At 42.2% G+C, this 18,952-nt stretch overlaps 2 protein-coding genes across 2 annotated transcripts; both read left to right on the forward strand.

Annotated features, from left to right (window-relative positions):
- The first annotated feature begins 1,033 nt into the window (after positions 1–1,033).
- Positions 1,034–12,253, forward strand: LOC138628321 (genetic suppressor element 1-like). The gene is made up of 6 exons (XM_069711306.1): positions 1,034–1,624; positions 3,899–4,122; positions 4,411–4,513; positions 5,069–5,164; positions 5,603–6,117; positions 6,864–12,253. The coding sequence occupies exons 1-6, from the start codon at positions 1,583–1,585 to the stop codon at positions 8,326–8,328; spliced, it is 2,445 nt and encodes an 814-aa protein (XP_069567407.1). The 5' UTR covers positions 1,034–1,582; the 3' UTR covers positions 8,329–12,253.
- Positions 12,254–16,800: 4,547 nt separating this feature from the next.
- On the forward strand, positions 16,801–18,106 carry LOC138628312 (transcription factor HES-5-like). Its single transcript, XM_069711292.1, has 2 exons — positions 16,801–16,914; positions 17,026–18,106. The coding sequence occupies exons 1-2, from the start codon at positions 16,852–16,854 to the stop codon at positions 17,356–17,358; spliced, it is 396 nt and encodes a 131-aa protein (XP_069567393.1). The 5' UTR covers positions 16,801–16,851; the 3' UTR covers positions 17,359–18,106.
- Positions 18,107–18,952: the final 846 nt, after the last annotated feature.

Below are 18,952 nucleotides of genomic sequence, written 5' to 3' on the forward strand. Positions count from 1 at the left end.
AGCAATATTGGTAAAAGGGAGGTAGCAAAGAGAAAGAGAGAGCAGCAGTGAGTGTTTTCTTTTCACTCAGGCTGCATCCTGATGGATTTTTACAACTCTGAAGCCACTGAAGCTTTAATTGATCGTTGTCAAGAGCATTAGGGACACCCCCCCCCCCTTTTTGCTTTTCACAGCTTCAACTGAATCATTTAACTTTGTTAGAGGACAAGTGCTGAGTGACATGACATCCTGTGAAGTGTTTTGTTCGATATTTTTGTTTGTTCGTCCAAATGCACTTCAAAGATATACATTTAAAAAGAGGGTTTTCTCTTAAACAACTTCCTTATATTATTAAACTGATTTTCATTTCTGTGTGCAGAAGAGATTGAGAGTGAAATAATACATTGATAACAATGATCATAGAAGGCAGAACAATAAATGTCGTGTTTTACCTTTGACTGCTGCAGTCTTTATGTGAATCTGATGGCGTTCAACTCAGACCTGTGCGATGTTATATCATTAAATGATATGAAAATGTCCAACCTTGTAAAGACTGTAGTCGTGAGGCGCTATAGATCTCGTAATAAACTCTGGGTTTAGACGGCAACAGACAGTGTTTGCAGCTGATTCTCATTGAAACGAGGTTTCACGTCTCCTCACTCTGTGACGGCTGGCTTTTAACACTTAGAGTGTAGCCGTTCAGATCAGGCGTGGCATAAACCATGTTGAGTGACAGCACATTTTACAAACAGCATAACTGATCCTTAAGCTCGATCAGGTCTCCTCGGGTCTGCTCAGACTAGGTTTGACTCTCCTCAGGTCCCCTTTTTTTTTTTTCTGGATCACATCTGAAAATTAAAAATCAATTATTAATTTAGATTTAAATTTATTCATAAAAGATTATGCACACTGGGTTCAGATAGATTTTTCAAAATGATGAACTGGATCTCAAACAGAAAATCTCTAGTAGCTACGCTGGGCGGACTGCATCTCCCAGCATGCATCTGCTGGGGGATCCTAGATGAACAGCGAGAAGATGGATGGCTGGATGGTGTTTCCTCTGCTGCTGTGTGTGTTGCTGCAGTATAGAGGCTGCCTCCTGCAAGAGGCTTCGCTGAGGAGCTTCAGTCAGAGAGGAAGGCATCCGAAGGGAGAAAGCTGCGTCTGATTGGCTGATGAGCCTTTACAGGCCACCAATCAGACACCATACTTTGCTGTGTGACTGCGTGTTTCCCTCTCCATCTCTGAACGCACTGTCAGCCTGCGCATATTTTTATGTTTGCAGCGCTGCATGCAAACCGAGTGTGTCTGTGTGTGCAGGATGCCAAAATCTGAAGCTGTGAAGGAAGGGGAGGGGGAAGGTTAGAAACGCAGAAGAAATAAAAAAATAAGAAAAAAATAAGAGAAGAGCAAAAGCTAAGAAGAGGGTGAAAAGAGGACAGATGCTGAGGAGAGAGGGATAGCTAAAGGCACACTGAGGAGAGAAAGAGGCCGAGAGAGTGAGGAGGAGGAGGAGGAGGAGGAAGAGACGATCTGCTGAAGGAAGCAGAAGCGTCGTTGATTTTCAGAGGAATCAAGGCAGCTGTCCTCTGTTGCCGTGACGATGGGCTGTTGGCTCTCAGGACCATGGATGGGTGACCAAACGGTGAGCCACCACAGATCTGCCTCAGTGTTATAAATGATGCTGTGTGTGTGTTTTATTACATCTCACTGGAAAAGGGAATTGAGCTCTGGCTTGTGTGTGTGTGTGTGTGTGTGTGTGTGTGTGTGTGTGTGTGTGTGTGTGTGTGTGTGTGTGTGTGTGTGTGTGTGTGTGTGTGTGTGTGTGTGTGTGTGTGTGTGTGTGTGTGTGTGCATTTGTGTGTGTGTGTGTGTGTGTGTGTGTGTGTGTGTGTGTGTGTGTGTGTGTGTGTGTGTGTGTGTGTGTGTGTGTGTGTGTGTGTGTGTGTGTGTGTGTGTGTGGACGTTAAACGTAAATTCTTTGAATTCAATTTGAATCTCAAATAGTCTCATGTCTTCATTTTTTGGTAAATATGCAGAATTGTCATGTTGCGTGAAGAATTTAGTTCATAGTCATCATCTTCATCTCCTGAAGGCTCACACTCGTCCTGCTGCCGTCCTCTGTCTCTACACACAGGTGCCATTTTGTGCTTCTCAGTTCATGCTTTCTGTGTTTGTGTGTGTGTGTGTGTGTGTGTGTGTGTGTGTGTGTGTGTGTGTGTGTGTGTGTGTGTGTGTGTGTGTGTGTGTGTGTGTGCGTGTGTGTGTGTGCGTGCGTGCGTGCATGCGTGTGTGTGTGTCTGAATGTAGCGGAGGGTGACTCATGGTTGTGATGTGCTGGAGTTAACAATACTGTTCATGCGTCTAATTCGATGGTTGCCGAGCTGCATGTGTGTGTGTGTGTGTGTGTGTGTGTGTGTGTGTGTGTGTGTGTGTGTGTGTGTGTGTGTGTGTGTGTGTGTGTGTGTGTGTGTGTGTGTGTGTGTGTGTGCGTGAGAAGCAGGATGAGGTTTATGCTGCTCGTAGGTGTTAACCCTTTCGTGTACCATCGGACAAAATGTTCACATTTGCCACAGAGTTCAACTGTCCGTGTGTCATACTGGAGTAAATCCACCATCTGTCTGTAGGTAGAGTGTCTTATGATCCAGTTGTGTCATATTTTTCAGTCTGTAGTGTTTTCACACTGTAAAAAAATAAACTGTTAAAATGGCAGCGTGCAAACTAAAAATTGCACGTAGTGACGATGGATGCTGTTTTCACATGATACATTGCTGGATCGGAGCAGTTCTCCAGTGATTCACTCTGTTACCTCCACAATGTTTTTTGGACATATGACAGCCTGATTTAAAAAAATAAAATAAAAAAAATACATTGTGCAGCAGAGGTTTAGATAACCTGATATTTAGTCCCTAGTATGGGTTAAACTCCCAAAACTCCCTCAGATGCATACAAAAAGAAAACCAACTGAGTTTTATCCCTCCCGATCGTCACTAAATTCCACATATTGTTCTTGGAGGTTCTCTGGGATGCAGACAATTAAATTGATCCAAAATAATCAGACACAAATTACACAAATATTGTAAATTGACAAACCAGAGCTAAAAGTAATGCTAACCACAGGATCCACAGTCAGCAGGCAGACTACTGCTGTACAGTTAATTGAAAAAAACAAAACAAACTGTTAACCACTTCCTAATTTTCTTCATAATCAATAATTTAAAATCAATAAAAACATTTGTCTTGAGAAAATCGATTTTTTTTTTTTTTTGGTTTGTTTGAGATCAAGACAATTTCTCAAAACAGGTTTCCTCCTTATAATCAGACGCCAACACGTCGGCTGTTCCATTGATTTGTGGTTATATTAACTGTGTTATTTGCCCTCAAAAATCCTTCAGCAGACAGTTACAGTTACAGTCGAGCTGTTGAAGGCAGTAGAATAAAGGAGCAGTGCGCAGAATTTAGTAGCGTCTAGGGATAAGGCTTTAGATTATATCCCACTGAACACCCTTCGCCTCACCCTCCCACTGCAAGAGAGCAGACAGACCTAAATTGGCTGTGAACTTGTGAAAATTGCAAAAAGCTCTCTCTAAAGCCAGCCATTGGTTTGTCTCTTCTGGGCTACTGTAGAAACATGGTGGTAGAGGACCCACTCCCTGTGTAGATAGTAAATGTTCATATTAAAGCCAATGAAAACACAATGATTATTAGTTTCTGGTGATTGAACACTAATGGCAACACAATTGTGGATATTATATCCCACCTCTGCCAACACACCCCCTTAAATCCTTTACACTAAAGTGAATATTGGACTTACATTCATGTGTGTCCATGAGGTGAACAGAAACTTGTCATTCCATCGTGGCTATGGGCACGTGTTTCCTGACATTTCCTTTCTCTGTCTCTGTCTGCTGGTCTTTAGATGAGTGGGCGGAGTCTAGCACATCTGAGCCAGCGGGATGCTCTGCGGATCCTGGCAGCCAGTCAGCGTCCAATCACCATGCAGATCAAGGGTCAGAGGGGGCGTGGCACTGAGGCAGAGAGGGGATCCTGGGAGCCACTTCCCCTGAACCTGCAGCACCTCAACCTACCCCTCCCACTGATGGGGGTGGGGCTTAACACCTCTAGCCCCTCCTACCAAGACAGGTACACACACATGGACAAAATAATGATGACCTGTATAGCCTAGAAAGTGGATTATACAGTAACTTGACTGTATAGTCAGCTATTTTGTCTGATAATGATTTTAAACAACCGTCAGTTTCACACAATGACGTCAACTTTTTTAAGACCGGGTTTTACATTTCAGTGTATAAACAGAACTTTATAGTATATTGAAGTATATGAAGTATATTACATTTTTAGTTCTGCTTTACCAGGATTTTAAAAATGATTTCTTTAAAATGTCTAAACTCTGCATTCTTATGGTCTCAGACATTTTTACAGCCATCTGTCTCTGCCACAAGATCACCTTGATGGAGGACGGTACAGCTACCTGTCTAGCTCCCCACGGGACACTGTGGACATGGGCCACCAGGTAACATTAAGAAACACGTTCATAAATACACATTATATTGAATATAAATGTCAATAATTAAACAGCATCCATGCTGCATTTAAAAAACATGGCAGACAGGGATCATTAAGGGGATTTTCAATGCTCCACCAATTACCAAGTAGAACAGCAATCTGTAGTTTTTTTTTTTTATATAAAACTCCACTGCGGTGATTAAATACTTGCAGTGAGTAAAGCTTTGTGAAACTGTACTGAAGTTCTACTGGAGCCCTGAACAACTTCAGGAGAAACTGGTTCTGTAAAATCTTCGAGCACCTTTCACAAAAAACACTGCAGAACGTATTTAAGATTCGCAGAAATTATTCAGACACGAAAACAACAAAGCAGCAACAGAATTTTCCCAAATCCGTCAATTAATTTTTTTGGATTACTTAATTGTGTGTACACACTTAGATACACATAGAATTTCTGGGTGCTTTCACACCACGGTTTAACCAATAATTCCTTGAATTAGTCAAAATGAAATGAACTTTGTACTGTTTCTCATTTTCTTTCTCCACATCCTGAATCCTTCAGGATCTAGAACTGAGTGGTCGTCGACGAAAGGGACAAAGCTGCCTGATGGGCTGCTGCAACACGAACTTAGAAGATCCTAACGCCTGCCACAGTCAGGTATCTAAAACTGTGCTTTCCTACTGAAATTTCTGCTTTGTCAGTTGGTATGCTACTTTTTCTTTTCTTTTTTTTTTTTTTACTGTCCGCAAACGCAATCTGCCAAACCAAACTAACAATGAACTGATTCTGCCAACAAATAATATTCAAAGCTGGATATAGCTTATTGCTCTGAGCCATAGAGCTTCATTGTTGTCAAAAAAATGTTGTTTCACCGGCTGACTGGCTTATTATAGAATATCATATTTAAACAAGGAATTAACTGATTAAAGTGAATAAACTAAGAATCTGGCCAAGATTGCACTACTTGCGTTCAGTATTTGACAGGTTTTCACTGCTACAGTCACACAAACACAGAATATTAGAAATGCCGTTATTTGGGGGTTTTGGTGTGGAGTTCTGTAATGACCTTGGGACTGCGAATGCCTGTTGTTGCAGACCGATGACGAGGACTTCGTGATGGAGAAGCCGATGGGCTTCCTGCCCCTCCATCATGAGCTGGACAGCGGTCTGGGCTGGACTGATGGCTCCCTTCACCAAGGGGACCTCTCGGGGCTGGAGACCGAGGAGGGAGGCCTGGAGGACTGTCATTCGCACGGGGCCCTCGCTCCGGGAGGGTGTGGCGGTTTCGGAGGCGGCGGCTCCCCATCCTCTGAGTCCTTCATCTCCTCAGAGCTCAGCGACTCGGGCTTCTACAGCGTGAGCACCGGGGAGTTCAGGCACTTCCAGAGGCTGCTGGAGAAGCGAATGCGTCTGTACAACGCCCGGCTGCAACATCAGGGCGAACCGTGCGAGAGGCGCGAGCGGCGCGACAGCTGCCCCAAGAGCCACCGTGAGCTGCTGGAGGCCATTCCTGAGGCGCTGACAATGCAGCCTCAGTGTCAACGCCTGCAGCTCGACATAGAAGAAGACACTGGGCCCGTCATGGACCTCCCACCCCGCGGACTTTTCCGGTAATTAGAAGATTGAATTTCACAGCAATAGCATCATGGACACACAGGTGCACATTGTTAGGTCAGTCCCAGTGTCACTGTAATTGCCGTGTTTAATATGAGTTTGTCAGCACAAACTCTCATTACATGCACACAAATAAAAACAGGATAATTGGAAGCCAACACCAAAAGCTACATTTCCATGGTAACAATAAGGGACACATGAAAAAACAAATATGGCTCAGTAAATCATTTAGTAACAATGTTCAGGACTGAGAAATGAGACTGATAATGAATATATTAAAACATCTATGCAACTTTAAAGTCTTCTACAAGGCACAAGATAGTACAAAATGTCACTAACGTCTGCGAGTTTAAAACCATTTTACAAACTGTACCTTCAGGGATTCATCGAAACCTGTTAATTCTATTGAGACCATCGGCTTTCAAGCCAGTTTGAACTTGTTTATCCCATGTTTGAATCATTTTAAACGTACAATATGTTTAAGTAAATTTAAACCCACTTTTCTGTACCAGTTGAAAATCAGCATAGTGTTACTTAAACCAGTTTATCTCAGGTATAAACCCAGTATATACAAAATGATCTCTTTCAACAAACCAATTTTAAACAGTTTCTGGAGTTGATGCAGCTGAGCAGCTGGAACTCAAATGTTTGCAGCTAAAAATTTGCGTAAATAAAATGTAGTGTCCTCAAACATTTTATAGTGCTGTTTGTTTGCTGACATCAACTTTGTTTGTATTTCTAGAGTTTCATCAGTCCAGTTCCATAAAGCCGACCGGCCCTGTCTGAACCGTCACAGCTCCAGTAGTGGAGCCCTGTTCAACCCCTCCCACACCCATGCTGCAGTGTCACGAATGCCCGGTCCAGTCCTCTCCACCTGCAGTACCCCCTCCAGCCATCGGAGACCACTAGTGCCCATGCAGCAGCTGCAGCACTACCAGGGGTCAAGCTCAGTGGGGATGCTGAGGAGAAGCAGAACGCTGCACCATCGTCCGCCTCCACAGGAGTACCGCCGCCGGGCCAGCCACCCAGCGTCCCCCTCCTACTGCGCAGCGACTCTGCATCACTGCGGAGGTGTTGCGCCACATAATGTCCTGCCATCGGAGCTGCCAGAGGAAGGTGAGCTAGTGGCAGGTATGATGGCTCCCCATCCAGCAGGTTTAGCCCTCCCAACCCAACAACACCCCACCACTCTGGGCCATGTCAGGGGTGCCATCGCCCATGAGCGATGTTACGACAACAATGAGCGATGTTACGACAACAACTCTAACGGCCAGATCGCTCACCACGACTGGTGGCACTCACAAGAAAGAGGTTTGATGCCTGAGCCAATGATGACAGAAAGGGATAGGGAGATTGAAAGGGAACTGGAACAACAAAGGCAGATGCAAAAGGAGAAAGAGCTGGAGAGGGAGACACAGATTCAGGAGGAGATGGAACGAGAGAGGCAGCAGGAGCTGGAAAGGAGCCGAGCCAGAGAGCAGCACCACCTCCAGACTCTGGTCCACCCTCCTCAGGCCGGAGATGTCAACGACACCTGGCCAAAACCAGCCAGCCGTCAGTCCCATGCAGGCGGGGGAGGCCGAGGTCTCTACAGCACTCTGGAGGGCCACACGGGTGCTGGCGCTGCTGCTGGATGGGATGCAAATAAAGGACAGATGAATGTGGGCTCAAGCCCTAATCCCAGTTCTGGTCTGCAGCCAAAACTCCATCCAAGCCCTAAACCCAACCAAACCTCACGGGTCTCCAGGAACCAGCTGCTTAGGGACCGGGCGTCTCAACTGGCGGACGAACGCAGCGGGATGAGCACCGATGAGGAGACCAGCACTGACATGCTGATGGGTCGGTACTGGAGTCGAACCGAAAGAAGGGAACACTTCCTGTTGGCCCGTGAGCAGAGGCAGCAGCAGCAGCTGCAGGCCAGAGGAGTGAGTTTACGAGATGCAGTCAGCAGGGGGGGACCCTTCACAGGGGGAGGAGCCTATGTTGGAGAGGGAGGTGTACTGGACAGCAGAGGGGTCGGACCTTTTGCAGAGGGACGGTGCAACACGGTGCTGGAGCTGAGTCAAAGGAAGTTGAGTCGTCTGAGGAACCGAAAGCTGTTGGATGACTGGACAACAGTAGAGGAGCTGCTGACTCATGGGACCAGGCTGGACAACCATGAGGACATGCTGTGTCCCAGCTCCCTGCTGACGGTCACCACCGTCTAACTGCATGGACACCATGTCTAACTGCAACTGTGTGTGAGTGTCCGTGATAACAAGCTAACACGGTCTGTGAATCTTCTTGTCACGTCTTTTCCAGAGTTGGATCAGAAGTTTCCCAAAATCAAATGAGGAGAATGATATCAGTTTTATCAATGCGTCCAGTACAGATAAAGGTCCAGGACATAACCAGCCAATCTTAATCTTAGCACAAAGACTGGAAGCAGGGGGGGACTTCTATAGCCGGTATTACCAAACCCAAATTTACTGCCATGCTGCATTGAAGACTGTTTCCAGTCATAGCGTAGAGTTTGGGTTCATTTTGAACATCCCCTCCCCATCGGCATCCACCACAACATGACCTCATATCACTGCCATTGTTGGAACTACATTTCTAAACAAAAGCTCGACCTCAACGTCATCGGACTGAGCCACCCCCCACACTGGTTGCTGATTGGTCCGCTCTTCAGAGTGGCTGTGAACAGCATTTCCAGACTATAATCACAGAGAAGACAGACAGGCAGAGACAGGCTAGCACTTCGAGCATAGCTTTATTTAACTGTGTAGTTCCTTCCCTCAGCCAGCAGGGTTCCCTTCAAGGAATTGAAAATGTTAACTTAAACTTTGGCTCTTTAAATTGACATGTTTTATTAAAAAAGAGCTAGGAAAGAGGTTTCCTCTGTTTCAAGTTGCGGTCATCCAGGCTAAACATGTGCAAGGCCCCTTTCTTCATACAAGTTTTGTATTTATCTATTATATTGTTTTAGCAAAGGAATCCTGTTAATTTTCATCCAGCTAACTTTTTTAGTTTTTAACAAAGATTTGTTAATCTGGATCAAGTTATTTCAAATACTGGCAAATTCATCCTTCTTCATCTGCATAGCCGAGAGTCTGCATGACATAAATTTCATCATTAAGTTATCTCAAGTCCATACGGTGCTTTGTGCATCTGCACAGCTACGTGGGTCCGTGTCATATAATTTTCATCTGCGCATGTCAGTGCAGATTCACACTAAAGTTATGGCCATGCAGAGTTTGCACAGCTACAGCAAAATGTGCACCATTTCCCATCTGCCCTGCTGCCTGTGTCCATTTTGGAGCATGTTAGGGACTTCAGTTAACAACATATTAGGACCAAGGTCCTCTTCATTTCTGTATTTAAAGCACACACATAAAAACTGATATCCGTTTTCTCACGTCTCTGGGGAAGACAGAGAACAAGAGGATTCGCAGAAATGTTGGATTGTTCCTTTAATGAATGTGTGCGGGCGAAGGAACCTCACCCGCCATCGCTGTACATCACCTCAACTGATAGCTTTATGTGTGGGTGTCTGACCACTGTACAGCACTCCGGACAAAACGTGCGTGCCAGCGCATGACGCTCGTAGTGACAAACGACCGAACAAGGTCCGATCAGCGTGTGTGTTCGCGTCACGTGTTTTCAAGCTACATCTTGTGCTGCGTTCATTGTGACGGTATCACAAAAAGTTTGGGTCGGGACTCCACTCCTGAAAGAGACTGTGAGATTTTGGGGAGTAATACTGTTCTGCGTGACGTACCAGGCCGCGCACTAATGATAAATCACGTACAACTGCTTTTTACATCAGCACCACTGAACACACCAACTGTAGCAATGCAGACAATGGCAACCAAGATTTGATACCAAATCTTGAACGGCTTTTTACAGAAACTGTTTACAATCAATATATGAAATTGGGTGGGAGATTTTCTTGCTAAAATGCAGAAAACTACGACCTGATTGACTTCCGTGTGCAACACTAGCAAAACCATGTTGACGAAGGGATGAGGGACGATTAGCCATGGAGGTCTTGCAGGTCATTTTGACCACAGTATTAATCTGTAACATCAGCTGCTGTGGTGTACGTCGATCTTACGTCGCAATCACATCAAATAATTTATATTATTCTACAATTATGTACAACTGATTGGAAAATAGGCCCCCCGCTTGTTGAAAAAACCAAATAAATGTCAAAAAGGTGGCAAAAATAGCTGGAAAGCCATCACCGCTGGCAGTCACATCCAAATGAAATCCACTATTAACACGGATATAATTGATTTTGATTATTTTTTAAAAGAAAAGCTATATTGTCAGACATATCTGAAACTATTTAGTTAGATAATTTTCCTATCTCAATTGTGCCGTGTTTCGTACGACTCTCACTATTTTCAGCTGCAGGCCGCTACTTTAGGCCGCATGATTGGATGACAGTAAATCGAGCGCATCGACTTGACCGGAGAGGACGAGCCGGCGGCGGAGTTGCGCCCTGCTGCTGCTGGGTCAAAATGCAGAACACCAACATTGCTGAATGGATGTAGCAGCTCGCTGTCTGAAAGCACGTTAATGTGTGAATGTTGCAAAGTTGTAATAACAAGAGCCCCCCCCCCCCCCCCCCCCCCCCGCGCTCCTTCTTTCTCACTGCTCTGCTGACATGATGTGAATGCAAAGCAAACTGATTTTTCATGGCTCCTGGCTCTCTGTTCCTGCTGGTGTCTTTTACTGTTGGCAGGATGTTCACAGATCTATCTACGCAGTAAGCAGTTTATGCATGTTTACTGAAATCTACAGCAGTGCGTTGAACTGCGGTGAGATAACCTCTCCCCCCCTCCTCCCCCTTACACCCCCTCCAAAAACACAAAAAAGAAAAGAAGATACACCTCGATTCAACTTTACATTAAGTTTGCGCAGACGGCTGCGGGACAGACGGAGCTCAAAGTCAGCGTTGTTGACATTCCACTAAAAAAGCTTGGACAGTGTGAGTAAATCTGAAGTCTACTGATTTCAGGTCAGCACTTCAGGAAAATGTGCAATAATACCTCAAGCTAGTTTTAATACCACGACGACGGTGTTTTGTGCTCTACACCCGTCAGGTTTCCATCGAATGCAGTAACTGTTTAACTCAAACAGATGCACAAAGTGACAAGTCACCGCAAGTGCACAGTCATCTTGGAATCTACAGCGGCAACAGCAAAGGTTATGTAGATATTTGCACTATTTCTTTAAATTTTTTTCCATGAGAGGGACCTAAGGAAACAACTTTTTGCACATCATTTTTATACTACAAGTTTTCCCTACCTTTCTGTACCAGGGACTGAGGCCAGTGGAACGACTGTAGATAGAATGACAGTGTGTGTTGATGTTTTCTTTATAAACTATCATCGTGATTTAAGGAGGAAAATTGTTTATTGTGATTGTGTTGGACATATTTCAATATTTTTCTTGTGATGGTTTCGAAACCAATGTGAACAGTTTTTATGATCCTTAAAATCTTTCAAAGCTACGTAATTTATTTAAAAGTTGGTGAAACACTGAACTGTTTTACCTTTTTCAAAGAGTGAACACAAAATGTGAATATTATTGTCTCTTTAAATGGCTAAATTGAATTTCACTGTTGTTTTGTGTCATTATGACATGTACATATTGATTTTGTCGGACGGTGCGGTTGAAGATGAAGTTAGACATGTTGATGCCATCAGCCTCCTCCAGTGGTTTATCATGTGATTCTTTGGGTTCATAGCTGTGTGACGGAGGCTGTATATACAGCACAGAGATGAACATTGTAGTATTAGTACATTTAAAACTCACAATATTGTAAACATTCATGGATAGTGGTTCAGTTTGTTCTGAATGTTAAATGTGGCATCCATGAATTATGAGTAGGATCACTGACACTGTAATGCTTAAAAAGAACACTTTGACATTTTAGATGAATGTTCTTGTCCTTTGTTTCCTTCAGATGGATATCAGTTGTATGTGTCCTTCCGTCCGGCGCAGAGATGCAGTAAATCCAGGATGTGTTAGCATAAAGACTGGAAGCAAAAGAAAAAGCTCACCTTCCAACACCTCAGAAAATGTCTGAATCAAACGTTCGATCTAAGTAAATGGAGGTGAACAGGAAATAGAAACAGAAAAGAGAGAACTTGGTTTCCCATGATGTTTAAAACTGAAAAAAAAAAAAAAAAAAAAAAACGAACAGCGCAGGGCTGCAGACTGAAATTTCATAAAAGTTGTAACGTAAAAAAGTACGCATTTTCTTCCAAGTCTTTAAAAATTGCTTCCTCCTTGCCGCTGTCTGATATTATTATATTTATGGGGAACTTGAGAGAGAAAGAGCGAGATGAGAAAAATGTGCAGCATGATGCAAAACATAGATGGTCAAGAAAAGATGGAAAATTGAATCCTTCGCCAAAATTAAAATGTATTATGGTGGTTTATCAATAACCTGTTTTCTTCTGGAGAAGATCGTCTCATTTGCTCTGTGGAATGTCGTGTTGAATTTGGCACACAGCTCGGCCACGGCTGGGTTAACAATGGGCAACATGGTAAACCAGATTTACTTCCTATTATTTGGGTCAATTTAATCTAATTTATCTGTGCAAATCTGTCAGAATTGGCTGCAACCAACAATCATCTTTATACTGACAGTGCAGCGTATGAAATTTCATAAAATGTGAAAAACTACATTTTTAGATGTTGAAATTGCGTTTTTGTCTTGCTAACAGTGGAAAACCAAAGATGTTGAGTTTAGTATCGTAAAAAGCTCCATTTGACAAAGTGTTGATCGACGCATTCGTCCCGGTGAGATCAATTTCAATCGACACAGACGCTGAGGTTTGACATTCGTCATGTTGATTAAAGTATTATGTTAATTTAAACCTTTGTCTCATCCACGTTCAGATTTCATAATCCCAAAAGTCTTAACTGGCGAGGGAAGAAATGTTTTCTCAGCATACCATGGGACGACTTAATCACTGCACTTTTGTTTTAATTGTTAATTGAGTTACCGGAAGGTGTTCTTTTTCTCTTTTAACAAGCTTGGCTAACAGTTTTATAGTGCTGTCACTCTTTTGTGGGTCTCACTACGGGATGCAGAGAAATAACTGATATCCATCTTAAACCTGAAACTGAAGAAGACAGAGAACAAGAGGATTTACAGAACTGTTTGTTTAAAACACTTTTAAGCAGAGAGAAAATATGTGGAATCAAACCTCCACCCTGTTTATTTCCACGTTTTCCTTCTCTCTCTCAGCTGTGACTCAAACAGTCTGAATAATGGATGACGAAGAGAGAAATCCCCCCCCCCCACCCACCTCCCTCCTCTTCACCCTCTTTGCTTACGTTATACAAGGACAGAGAGGGCTGAAAATAGCGCTGCTGTCCTCATGTGATGTGAAATTAAAAAGCACACTGGAGCGGAGATACTTGCTGCTGGGGAACTCAACACTTGTCCATCTGACAATCCCTCCATCCAGCCTGCAACATCACCTCCATCCGTCTGCGCAAGGGTACTTTTCACTACAGCAAGCTTTTTGGAATATGATGATGTACATGTGATTGTAATAAAGAGATTTTAATTAGCTATGACAATGTAGTTTTGTGCTTTTCTTGACCAATTGTAGATGCAGATATGGAGCGGGACACTTTGTGCTTCAGGTCTGCTTGGAACTGGTGGATTCAAATATATTTCATGCACATTTACCGTCAATATCTTTGTGGACGAGCTCATCATACATCACACATTAACATCCACGTTCAATTTATTCATTTATTAATACATTACATCAATAAATTATAGACCTTATTTTATCTACTGTTGCCAGGGTTTGGAAATGTTTTGTTGGTTTCCATAATCCGCAATAAGAAATGTTTGTTCTCTTTCCTACAAACCAGAGTGAACTATAAATAACTTTGGTAGTATTTGATGAGGAGAGCAGATGTACGCAGCGAGTCCTCTAAAGCTCAGTATTAAAATATAGGTAATTTATAATCTATTGATTCATATCTCATCACACGACATGATGACAATGTATAGTATTTTCTTGATGACAAAAGAAAACTATCCACTGATGAAGACGAGTAGATATGATGACAGAAATGCCAGTAAGCAGACCTTGTATGAAAATTAAATAAATGTAGTGCAACAGTAATACTGATGGTACATATTTCATATAAATTTCTATTATATTTATGTATCTATTTACATCTACACCTAGTTATTTTTATGCAGTTTTTGATTTCTTACATCATCTATATTTATAGTTTTATAAGCAGTGGGTTATTATTAGTCAGCACGCATTTCATGAATATGACTCATTTAAATACTTAAATAAAACAAAGTCATTTCAGAGCAGTTATCATCCGGGCATGTTGTGAAAGATAACCTGAAGACACATTGCAGGTAATGTGATGCATTGTGAGACCCACTTGTATTGATCCTTTAGTAAAAGCTCTGAAAGGTCAGATTGTGGGAAAGCAGGGAAGAGTGACTCAGAGCCCCACTGGGACGACCTCTGAAAGCCTGGAGGGAACACGTTGGTAAAACCTGCTCATCTGTGTCAGAATGAATATTACATAACAGTGCATATTATATATATAGAACAAAGTTACACTTAAAAATGAAACCAAGTTTAGATATGTTTTGATGATAGCCGTCCATTGCATCAATTAAAGAACACATTTTATGATGTGTTAGTGTGTACTTCTATAAGAGAAATACCATTCATATGAACTAACTGTTTGTACTTTTTGTTTTTGTGTTATTGTCCATGCAGCTACTCTGTGGGAGTTATGCATTTCAATTGGTGTTTTCAAAAAATTATATTTATTGAGTGGTTAAGTATTTTTGTGTCATGTTCATTGCTCTGGGCAGGTTGGATTATCATGTTGCACTACTTACTGCTCATATTTCACCTTCCATGAACAGACTACTGACAAGTCAATTTTCCACTGATGGCCTGATGAGCGTGTGTTCAGTCAAATTTGCAGACCCACTGCTCCACATAATGCTCCGAGATTTATCATTATCCCCGCTACAGTAACCACATTGGGCGTATTGCATGTTTTATGGTCACACCAAGCTCTCTGATTGGCTGGAAACTAGGAGAACAGCTCAGGTCTCTCCTCGGTCCAGAGTTCCTCAAACAGCAGCCAGACTCCAAGCAGGAGAAAGCAGACATCCGGGAGATGACCGTTTGCTTCCTGACACAGCTGCAGCAGCAGAACCAACAGCAGAGAAGACTGCTGAACCACGTCAACCAGCTGCAGTCTTCCTCTGATAACAACCTGAGAGAGGCTGACTTCTCTCCTCTGAGCTCCACAGTCCAGACCAGCATCACCAAAGACAAGAGTCCAGTCAACAGCGCCCTATGGAGGCCGTGGCCTATATTTACAGAAAGATGTATTTTCTGTGTTTTGTGCAAAATGAGGAAATAACAGCAACTATATCTTTCAAGCATTTTTTTTTTTTTTTTAATCAAATCTGATTGCATCAGCAATTTTGATATCTCACCGTTCATCAAGCACTGGTAATGCTGGTACATTTCTTATCTTTCATTTGTGATGTTTGTGATCGTTGTGATAAAATGTCCCTATCGTGACATTGAATCTAAATAGATGCATAATGAGGCACACTTCTATTGTTCCTCCAGTGACAGCAGTGAAAGGACAGAGTGTGGGAAACCAGAGGAAACTCACTCACAGAGCCCCTGTGGAACAATAGATCCAGACCTTTGGCCTGAAGGGACGGAGGTTAAAGCGGAGCATGGTGTCAAAAATGGAAACTACCTGGTACGTTTCAAATCATAGACTGAAGATTTGTTTTGCTGTGATAGAAAATAGTGTAATTTTAGTGTATTTTAAGATTGACTCAAATCTTTGAAGCAACCAATCAGGTTGTTTCCCTCCAGATGGTTGGTGACGTCAGGCTCTGTCTCTGTTAGACTGCACGACCAGCAAGCGCCACAAAAGCTCCTTTCAAAGTCCTTTTGTAGAGAACTGACCACATCATTCAAAGACTGAGTGTGGGAAACTGAGAGAAACTTTCTGCTCAAACCAACTACAACCCACAAGACACAGGACACACCTGCTGCATCTGGACAAGAAGACTTGGTCTCAGTTTAAACAGAAATATTGAAATACAATAAAAATGTATGTTGTTCTCCAGTATTTGTAGCTCTGATGAAAAAAAAGGTTTAAAAAAAAAGTAGAATTAAAAAATTTGAGAAATCAAATACTATAGAGTTCTGTATACAACAGACTATATTGTCTAACAGTTTATATTATATTGAAGAGTATCGATAAGTTTGTACCCAAATTGTTGTGGATCCGTGTTTAATTCCATTATAAAAATTCTCAACAGGATTCAATAAAATTCCTGGACAAAATCTGTGACGTAACAAAAGGCGTGTGCTCAGTCAAAGTCATTGATCCCAGCATCAGGCAGCCGATCGGCTCTCTACAGGGTCACCACTTTCCCAGAATCACACAGAGATCCTCCTCCTGTTCCCCTGAGATCAAACTATTGTCCTCTACTAAAATGAACACTGGGCATGTGGCAGGCCAGATTTCCTTTTTCTTCTGACGAGCTCTCTGATTGGGTCAAACTGTGGGAAACCTCAACCAGGCCAAGACCCACACATTCATATGGAGATGTGGGAGTATAAATAGGAGGGAAGAAGCCAGCAGAGATCAGATTCTCTCTACAGAGACCTCGACAGCACAGAGATCCAACCATGGCACCTACAATCACTGCAGCAATGACCGATTCTCAGGAGCATCTGACTCTGACCCACAAGGTAAACTGAAGATTCATGAAATGTCAATCATCATTCACGACAGATTGTATTTTCTTGCTCACTTTATGCTCCTCAACAAGTTTATTCATGACTTTGTTCTTCTTTCTGCAGCTCAGAAAGCCTCTGGTGGAGAAGGTACGCAGAGAGAGAATCAACAGCTGCATTGAGCAGCTCAGGTCTCTCCTCGGTCCAGAGTTCCTCAAACAGCAGCCAGACTCCAAGCAGGAGAAAGCAGACATCCTGGAGATGACCGTTTGCTTCCTGACACAGCTGCAGCAGCAGAACCAACAGCAGAGAAGACTGCTGAACCACGTCAACCAGCTGCAGTCTTCCTCTGATAACAACCTGAGAGAGGCTGACTTCTCTCCTCTGAGCTCCACAGTCCAGACCAGCATCACCAAAGACAAGAGTCCAGTCAACAGCGCCCTCTGGAGGCCGTGGTAGACACCTACAGACTGCAGCTACGACCACAAACTGAACAGACCATATTGGTCAAAGATTACTGGACTGAGTTCTTTGACATTTGATGGACTTGTTCTTCTGTTTGTACAGAAGGTTTTATTTTATGTGTACAAGATGACGTTTCCTGAGGAAATGACAGCAACTATATCTTTCAAGTTCAGAAAGAAAACATCTTGTCACGCATGTTGCATGAACAATATCTGATTGCATCAGTAATTGACTGTACTTCATGTACCTTTAATGTTACAGCAGCATTTGTTATCTTTTGATTGTTATTGATCACAGTGATCAAACATTTAAACGTCCATTTTATGGACAAATTGTCCTACTGGACTTTATCTCCCTTTAATCTCTCTGATTATTCAAAGCTGATCTGTTGTAAGATCCAAATGTTTCTCCTTTCTTTCTGAAAGATTTACTTCATGTCACAGTTTTCTTAAAAGAAATGACCATATTGGTCAAAAACTACTAGAACTGAATTCTATGAAGTTGAAGGACTTCTTCTGTTTGTGCAGAAGTTTATTTTATTCTGTGAAGTTCACACTTTAATGTATAAATATTTCCTATGGAAATAGTGAAACAGGCCAATATTATCTTTCATATCAGAGAAGAATCATTGTGCATTTACTGTCATCGTATGTAAAACTACACATCCCTCTGTGGTGATACATGATGACATGACGTTTAGGACTTCCTGAGTCTTAGTTTTTATAAAACACATTTAATTGTCCTTTGTCTGGACATGTTTTCTAAATGGATATCATTTTAATCTTATTGATTACTCAGCATTGATCTGTTATCAGATCAAAATGTATTCTTTTTTTTCTTATGTCTAAAGGAGAGTTTATTATCATGATACTGTCTGGATGGTGAAGACAGCAGAACCTTTATAAAGAAAATGTACTGACTTCACTTGAAGTTAACTTGCTCACATCACTATTGTGATGATGTCATCATGATCTGTTCTCAGGTCAGTTTATTTCTTTGTCTTTGTATAAAGTGCCGATCGTTCATTTTGAAATGTGTTTCATGTGAGACAGAAAGTTGATTCATCTCTGAATGTTTGTGTCTTTTGTAAAGACGACTGTTCCTCCACTCATTTTGAGTAGAGTCTTGGAGGTGTTACCAAGTTATTGTTGTGATGCATCATCACGTCTATCTGCCTCCAGTGGAAACTGTCAGTGAAATTAATATTGACTTCATCTGAATGAATAAAATCTATGAAATCTAAAGACTTTTTGTATTCCCATCTTGTTTCTTCTTATGCATAATTATGATATCAAGTTAAAGAATGAATTCTTTAAGTGTTCTTTTTAATATGTTTCTCACATAACTAACAGGGCTGCAATGTAACTTCATATTTCAATGATGAAGATCAGAAATCAGCCTGGAAGATACATATCTCTACATAAATACAATGCAGCCTCGTTTTAGTTCAATTCTAAGAATACATTTTCAAATGATTGATGAAGAAATCTGATGAACTGAAGGTAAATGTAAGTGATTAAAGACAGTAGTGGAGACATTTTCATCGTGCCTCCACTTGAGCATTAAAGATGAACTAATCGCTGACTCA

This window comes from Brachyistius frenatus, unplaced genomic scaffold (assembly GCF_029030835.1).
Source record: "Brachyistius frenatus isolate BFR_SWC_R1_liver_20210118 unplaced genomic scaffold, ASM2903083v1 Contig_98, whole genome shotgun sequence".
Lineage (NCBI taxonomy): Eukaryota > Metazoa > Chordata > Actinopteri > Embiotocidae > Brachyistius > Brachyistius frenatus.

Coding starts and splice junctions, on each gene's coding strand:
- LOC138628321 (XM_069711306.1), top strand. CDS start 1,583: ATGGGCTGTTGGCTCTCAGGACCATGGATGGGTGACCAAACG. Junction 1,625..3,898: donor CATGGATGGGTGACCAAACG/GTGAGCCACCAC, acceptor GCTGGTCTTTAG/ATGAGTGGGCGGAGTCTAGC. Junction 5,165..5,602: donor CTAACGCCTGCCACAGTCAG/GTATCTAAAACT, acceptor CTGTTGTTGCAG/ACCGATGACGAGGACTTCGT.
- LOC138628312 (XM_069711292.1), top strand. CDS start 16,852: ATGGCACCTACAATCACTGCAGCAATGACCGATTCTCAGGAGCATCTG. Junction 16,915..17,025: donor ATCTGACTCTGACCCACAAG/GTAAACTGAAGA, acceptor TTCTTTCTGCAG/CTCAGAAAGCCTCTGGTGGA.